This window comes from Peromyscus leucopus, chromosome 4, assembly GCF_004664715.2.
Source record: "Peromyscus leucopus breed LL Stock chromosome 4, UCI_PerLeu_2.1, whole genome shotgun sequence".
NCBI lineage: Eukaryota > Metazoa > Chordata > Mammalia > Rodentia > Cricetidae > Peromyscus > Peromyscus leucopus.
In genome coordinates, this window is record NC_051066.1 from 65,379,127 (window position 1) to 65,387,200 (window position 8,074).

Below are 8,074 nucleotides of genomic sequence, written 5' to 3' on the forward strand. Positions count from 1 at the left end.
TATTTGTTTGTTTGTTTGTTTGTTTATTTACTTATTTATTTTTCATACATCCCACTGTAGTGGGTAGCCATTCCAGCTTTGATCTGGAAGTTTCAACCCCCATTGAGACTTTGGCAACTGTCATGCCTACGAGGCAGGGCCAGGGGAGGCTCCTGGAGACCCGAGATCTGGATGGGGCAGCGCTCTCTCTGTTCCAGCGCTCTCTCTGTTCTGGGACCCTGAACGGTGGACCGAGCAGAGCTCCAGAGAACACCGCTGGACTGCGATACACCTTCCCCAGATCCCGTGACCTACCTATCCCTTAATTTGTAAGTTACGCCATTAAATAAATATCCTTTTAACTACGTGGAGTGGCCTTAATAATTTCACCAATATCTGGCACCCAACGTGGGGCAAATTCCAAAGGCCTAGGCGGCTCCCACCCTCTCCTCCCTAGCTGGCGGGTACCTAAACCTGCCTACAAAGTTCCATATAACCAGGGAATGCCTACAAGGTTCCATTCCCAAAAAAGGGAACAGCTAATCAGGTCTCAGTTCCCTAGCTTAGCCCGGAGACCAGTGAAAGAGGCATTCCCCTGCTCCCTGAGTGCTGGCTCTGGTTTCTGCCATCTAGACTCCAGCCAAGATAGCCAGCAGGCCCTGCTTTGGAGCTGTACCAACTCCACCTGCTGGCTAAAAAGTGCTACTACATGCCACAAAACCAGGAAAGGTAAGCATATTGTTTCAAGTAAAGGTACTTGATAATTTTACACCCTAAAATTGACTAACAAATTTTGAGTAATTCTTGTAATATGGCCGACAACATTACCTCACAAGAATTTAAAAACCTTTTTGCCTGTATGATAAATGACATCTTCCTGGAAATATACGACATTCCTAAGGCATATCTGGCCTGTACCATTTTGGCATTCATCGTAATAATTCACACAGTGTTCAAACACTGGTTTAATAACAAGAACAAAGGTGAGTCATTATTGGGACTGATACAGGCTTTAAAAGATAACAATGAAGGCTTACAAAAAAAAAAAAAAAAAAGACTCTTTCCCTGGAATCTGCTGATCAAGATTTACAAAACAGGCTTAAACCAAAAATTGATCTTATTGATAATAAATGTAAATATTTAATGGACAGAACAGTAACTCTCCAGACACTATATAAGAAAAAAAGATTATCATTAATTGATAAGATAAAGTCCACTAGGACCACCACTCTGCCTCCTACCCACCATACCATTTGCTTTTGAATGATGATTTTGCAAACCTGTTATTTAATTAAAAATGGTTTTCATAACTAAGATTTTCTGGTGGAGTCCTTAGTAGAGTTTAACTATAGGAATATTACATCCACAAACAGGGATATTTTGATTTTTTATTTAAAAACAACTTTTGATTTGTATAAGCATAAATTTTCACTCAGTAATTTATTCTATTTAATTTCAGACTCCCTATTGTTCAGCTTTATTATAAATAATGTATTATAGAGCTTTTATTATCAAAAAGAGCCTGTTACTGATAACACAAAAGTTAGTTCATATTTCAGTTATAATTACTATAAATATGTTGAAGAAATAGAGGCACAACATCACATTTAAGAAGACTCCTTGCTCCACAGATCATATGAACAACAGCTAAATCCCTCCATGTTGAGGGTGATTCAATTGTGTGCAACCTAACATGGCTCTTCTTTGATAAAGCTTCTCCAGGATACCAGCCATTCCTGAGGTTCTCAGAGTGTAGATTAAAGAATTCTTCAAAGGGGTTATGACCAGTTAAAATAAACCCAAATCCTTGTTAGTTGGGGAGATTTAAAAGTAGATTTTGAATGCCTGAACAAAATAAAATAGGAATATCTTCCAAATGATGATCCTTATTATTCAATTTTAACTAATACATCAACATAATGAGGAGATATGTTGTAAATATTGGGTATAAATTGTTGGAAACAAAAACATTTATGTCAGATGGTATCATTTTATCTAGCAAATCCAAGTAATTAATAAAAATTTCATCACATTGTATAAAGATTCCTGATGAAGTATCAGAATTCATGATTTAAATTACTTACATATTTGTCACAATCACTAGAAAATGCAGAATAGAAAGCATTTTAAAAGTATAATTAAAATAACACAAATTATACAAACTCAAAGAAAAAATCTGAAACTTCTGATTGATAAAAATAAACTAAACTGACAACAAAACTATTGATGGTTTCTAGGACCTGCAAAAGATAGCTTTTCCTGTTCTCCAAAGGAACGATTTGCTGAGATCAAGAAATCAGCTCTTCTCTAAACTACCTACATAGTTAGCACACCACCAGTCAAAGCTACTCCTATTCTGGAAATGTTGTTAGAATCAGATTATGCTGTGGGATGTTCTGTATGCCCTGAATGTGTTGCTCTGTTTGGTTAATAAATAAAGTGCTGATTGGCCAGTGGTCAGGTAGGAAATATAGGCTGGACAAAGAGGGAGGAGAATTCTGGGAACGGGAAGGCTGATGGGGAGACTCCACCCTGCCACCCAGGGAGAAGCATGCAAAGGCAACAGGTAAAGCCATGGAACATGTGGCAACTTATAGATTAATAGAAACGAGTTAATTTAAGATGTAAGAATTAGATAGCAAGGAGCCTGCCGTGGCCATGCAGTTTATAAGTAATATAAGCATCTGAGTGATTACTTTATAAATGGACTGCAGGACATGGCAGGACCAGGACAGAAACTCTCCAGCTATAAGAATAGTTAATAGGATGTATTTTATTACTTTTTAAAACCTACTTCACTGAGTTTAAAATTAGGAAATAGATCCATTCATCAAATAAAATTGTCTGGAAAGATATCCAAAAGAACATGAATGTAAAATATAAAGGGCATGGTATGTCATCAAACTAGGAAATATTTTTAGAGCAACCAAAGGTGACAAATATGAAAATAATAAAAAAAATAGGGTTTATAAGTCATATCAAGTAGATTGTGAATTTCTCACTACAGAAATAAATACTATGAGTAAAAACAAAATGAACATTAAGTCAATTTACAGCATTAATGCTTAAACAACTCAAAACGTGAGTAGATTGTAGATTGTAAGTATCTAAATTAATCTAGAAAAATATTTACAGAGAATTATTTCAAACTAAAGTTTAATTGAATGAGGATTTTTTGTTAATTAAAATAAATGAAAGTAGTGTAGACAAACTATGAATAGAAGAGATTTTTAATACACATGGCAATATAGAATTAGTTGAAAAAGAAAACCTAAAGTATTCCACTGAAACAATTATATTTAAAAAAAAAAAAACATTTAGGATGAAGAACATCACATTTGTCCTAAATGGAATATCTCCATCTAATGCTTTCTCCTTCAAGGCATGAAGACTTTTGCAGAAAAGGAGGTGAAAAGATTGCCAAAGACAGAGGTGGTAGATGACTTGAAGGAACTCTGTTTTTCAGACACTTCTGCATGTATGGAATCATAGAGACTGTGACAGAATGCACACTACCTATACAGATTCAAGCCACACAAAATCACAGTACTGAAAAGAGAAAGAAGAAACAAAGTTCCATATCAAACCAAGAAGCCATCTATAATTAACACCTGCTGGGAGAGGGAAGAAAAATATTTTTCAATGGACTATTAGGTATATCAACCATACTCCAGCACAGGTCTCATGTCCAAGAGTAGTTGACCAACATAAAATGAATTCCATGGGTTTAGTTTGGTTTGGTTTGTTATGTGTGTGAGGCATGGTTCATTTTGTTTGGTTTGGAACTTTTTTTTTTTTTTTTACAGTTTATATAACATTGTGTTTATTATACCCAATGAAATGGAATCCCATGACTTTATATTTTGTTAAATTATCCTCTCGTATAATCAATGATTAATAAGAAAATGCTTCATAGGGGAATTTGGGGGTGATTGTAAACCTGAATGAGATTTGGTCTTATGGTAATCCTGTTCGACAAGATCTGAACAGCTGTGTGATCATAGGCACCAAGATATCTGTGTGCCAGTGAAAGCACAGCTGGGCTCTGCTCATCCTAATCATGTGCATGAATCTTCTTATAAATGAAACAAAGAATCACTTTAATCTTTGTCCAACACACTTCTTCCTGAAATTGATTTTCTGGGTCAAAAGCCTGGTTGTACCTGTCAGAATGGCTAAGATCAAAAACACTGAAGACACTTTATGCTGGAGAGGATGTGGAACTAGGGGAACTCTCCTCCACTGCTGGTGGGAATGCAAGCTTATACAACCACTTTGGAAATCAATATGGCGCTTTCTTAGAAAATTGGGAATCAATCTCCCCCAAGATCCAGCTATACCACTCCTGGGCATATACCCAAGAAATGCTCAATCATACCACAAGAGCACTTGCTCAGCTATGTTCATATCAGCATGGTTTGGAACTTTTATCTTGTTGAGTTTCTGTTTGTTTATTTTGATGTTTTTTTTTTTATGTTTGGTTTTGTGAGGGTTGAGAGTGAAAAACAGAAAAAGATATAGAGGAAAGGAGATAGAAAGAGACAACATGAAGTTGGTTGAGATTTGAAGGAAGAAGAATCTGGAAAGCGATGAGAGTAAAAAAATTAATAAATTATATTGTATGAAAAAAATTGAAAGAAAATTATTTATTCAAAGTGTGACATAAACTAAAATAGGCAATTCATCAAAAATAGTCAACATGTAGAAGATTGCAAATAGATCCATATCTATTACGATATACAAAATTTGAGTAAAAGTGGATCAAAAACCTCAACATAAATCCAGTTACACTGAACCTGATAGATGAGAAAGTGGGAAGCAGCCTTGAATGGATTGGCATATGAAACAACTTTATGAATAGAACACCAGTAGCACACACACTGACATCAACAATTAATAAATGGGACCTCCTGAAACTGAAAATCTTCTGTAAGGCAAAGGACACAGTAAGAAAAAGAACTGCCTACAGAATGGGAAAAGATCTTCAACAGCCCCACATATGACAGAGGGCTAATCTTCAAAACATATAAAGAACACAGAAAATTAGACATCAAAATACCAAGCAATTCAATTAAAAATTAGGCTACAGATCTAAAAGAGAATTCTCAACAGAAGAATCTCGAATGGCTGAAAGACATTTAAGGAATTGCTTAACATTCTCAATCATCAGGGAAGTCCAAATCAAAATGACCTTGAGAAACCATATTACACCTGGCAGAATGGCTAAGATCAAAAACATTGATGACAGGTTATGTTGGAGAAGATATGGAGCAAGGGGAACACTCCTTTACTGTTGGTGGTAGTGCAAATTTGTACAGCCGCTTTGGAAATCAGTATGGCTATTTCTCAGAAAATTGGGAATTAATCTACCTCAAGACCCAATGATATCACTCTTGGGTATATACCTACAGCATGCTCAATCATACCACAAGGACACTTGCTCAGCCATGTTCATAGTAGCATTATTTGTAATAGCCAGAACCTAGAGACAACCTAGATGCCCATCAACCAAAGAATGAATAAAAAAATGTGGTACATATAAACAATGATAAAAAACAATGACATCATAAAATTTGCAGACAAATGGGTGAAACTAAAAAATATCATCCTGAATGAGGTAACCCAGACTCAGAAAGACATACATGCTATGTTCTCACTCATAAGTAGATATTAGATGTAAAGCAAATGATAAACAGACTACAACACACAGCTTCAGAGAAGCAAAGTAACAAGGAAGACCCTAAAAAGGATGCATGGATTGCCTTGGGTAGGGGAAATAGATGAGATCTCCTAAGTAAACTGGGGACAATAGAGAGTAGAGGACAAAGGGTGAGAACATAAGGAAACAGAATGGTCAAGCTGAAACAGGGACAGAGTGGGAGAGCAATGAAAGAGATATCTTGATAGAGGGAGACATCATGGGGATAAGGAGAAACCTGGTGCTAGGGTAGTTTCCCAGAATCCACAAGGATGACACCCATGTAGACTAATAACAGTAGTGGAGACAGTGCCTGAGTTGGATCATAGAGCCATCATCTAGTAACTGATGGAAGCACATGCAGAGATCCACAGGCAAGCACTAGGCAAAGCTCCAAGAGTCCAGTTGAAGGGAGAAAGATCCTGAGTCAGGAGCATCAAGATCATGATGGAGAAATCTACGGAGATAAATGAACCAGGCTAGTGGAGACTCATGAACTAGGAACCAACAGCTGTGGAGCCTGTATGGGATTGGACTAGACCCACTGCATAAGCAAGAGGGTTGTGTAGCTTGAACAGTTTAAGAGGGCCCTGGCAGTGGGGTCAAGATCTATCCCTGGTTCATGAGCAGGCTTTTGGGATCCCTTACCTATAGTGGGACACATTGCACAGCCTTGATGCAGGGGGGCGGTTGAAGCCACCTCAACTGAATGTACCAGGCTCTGCTGACTCCCCATGGGAGGTCATACCTTCTCAAAGGAGGGGATGGAGGATAGGTTGGTGGGAGAAGGTTGTGGGGGAGTGGGAGGATGCATGAGAGGGAGATTTGTTGTTGGTATGTAAAACAAATAAAAATTTTTAATAAGGAAAAGAAAATTATTTATTGAAAATATGACATAAACTGAAACATGAAATTCATCAAAATTAGTTAAAAATGATAGCTAAAAATGAATAATATATATAATGAATATATATTGAATAATATATACATATATATAAACAACACCACTAATTATAAAAAAATTGGAACAAAAATGTTTATAAATTGCATTCACAATAAAAGTAGTTTCAGAATATAAGGGACTAGTGTGAATGTTCAAGATGGAATTTATTCATTACTGGTGCCTAGTGCTTAGTAATATAAGAAAGTCTTATTCTATTGGGACTTAATACTTTTTGAAGGAGCTTTTCTATAGAATTTTTCATCTCTGAATTTCTCAATGTATATATTAAAGGATTCAACATGGGAGTAACAATAGTATAAAATACAGTAATGGCTTTATCAATAGGAAAACTAGAAACAGGTCTAACATACATGAAAATACAGGGAACAAAAAAGAGGAAAACCACAGTGATATGGGAGCTGCAGGTGAAAAGAGCTTTACGTCTCCCTTCCTGACTGTGATTCTTGAGAGATCTTAGGATGATTCCATAGGAGAGTAGTAGGAGGAAGAAGATCACTATACACATGGCCCCATTGTTGACAGTGGCAGAGAGGCCAATGAAGTAGGTATCAGTGCATGCAAGTAGCAATAGTGGGTAGATGTCACAGCCAAAGTGGTCAATGATATTAGGCCCACAGAAAGGAAGTTTATATACAGCAAGAACTTGAAATAAAGCATGTACAAAACCTCCCACGCAGGCCATCACTAATAAAAGGATACATACCCGACGATTCATGATAATCAAATAATGCAGAGGCTTATAGATGGCCACATAACGATCATAGGCCATCGCCACCAGAATGACAATATCAACACCACCAAATAAATGCTCTATAAAGAGCTGACCGATGCATGCTGTGAAGGAGATAGTCTTCTTATCACGGAGCAAGTCTACAATCAACTTGGGTGAGATGGCAGTGGAATAAACAGCATCCATGAGTGACAGAGAGGCAAGGAAGAAGTACATTGGGGAGCCCAAGGAGGGGCTGACAATCACTGTCCCCACTATGAGCAAATTCCCCACCATTGTCACAATGTAGATGAGTAAAAACATAACAAATAATGCTTTTTGCCAAACAGGATCTTGAGTGAAACCCAGCAGGACAAATTCAGTGACATTGTTTTTCTGGCCCATTTATTCTTCTATCAGGCGTGTTTCAGAGGAGGAGCACAGAAGAACAGGGCCTGCCACAAGCATGAACAAGACCATGAATCCATTCTGTCATGATGCTGCACATGCTGTCTTCTACAGTAGTTAACCAGTACTAGGCATTTAGTAAATATCTATTGAGCTTCCCCTTGAAACAAGCTCCATCACTTTCTCCTAATAACTTTAATTACTAGGCTTATCTCAATATCACTGAATCTCTAGACAGAAATACAGACAGAGGTATCTCTGTGACCCATACCTTTAAAAGTAGTTATTTAAAGCACATTACACTTTGAGATTGATA

The 8,074-nt window shown here is 37.0% G+C and overlaps 1 protein-coding gene across 1 annotated transcript; it reads right to left on the bottom strand.

Annotated features, from left to right (window-relative positions):
• Positions 1 to 1,586: 1,586 nt before the first annotated feature.
• On the bottom strand, positions 1,587 to 7,755 carry LOC114685906 (olfactory receptor 4A5-like). The gene is made up of 2 exons (XM_028860547.1): positions 6,821 to 7,755; positions 1,587 to 1,629 (listed from the first exon to the last, which is right to left on the bottom strand). The coding sequence occupies exons 1-2, from the start codon at positions 7,753 to 7,755 to the stop codon at positions 1,587 to 1,589; spliced, it is 978 nt and encodes a 325-aa protein (XP_028716380.1).
• Positions 7,756 to 8,074: the final 319 nt, after the last annotated feature.

Coding starts and splice junctions, on each gene's coding strand:
- LOC114685906 (XM_028860547.1), bottom strand. CDS start 7,755: ATGGGCCAGAAAAACAATGTCACTGAATTTGTCCTGCTGGGTTTCACT. Junction 1,630..6,820: donor CCCAATAGAATAAGACTTTC/TTATATTACTAA, acceptor CATGGAGGGATT/TAGCTGTTGTTCATATGATC.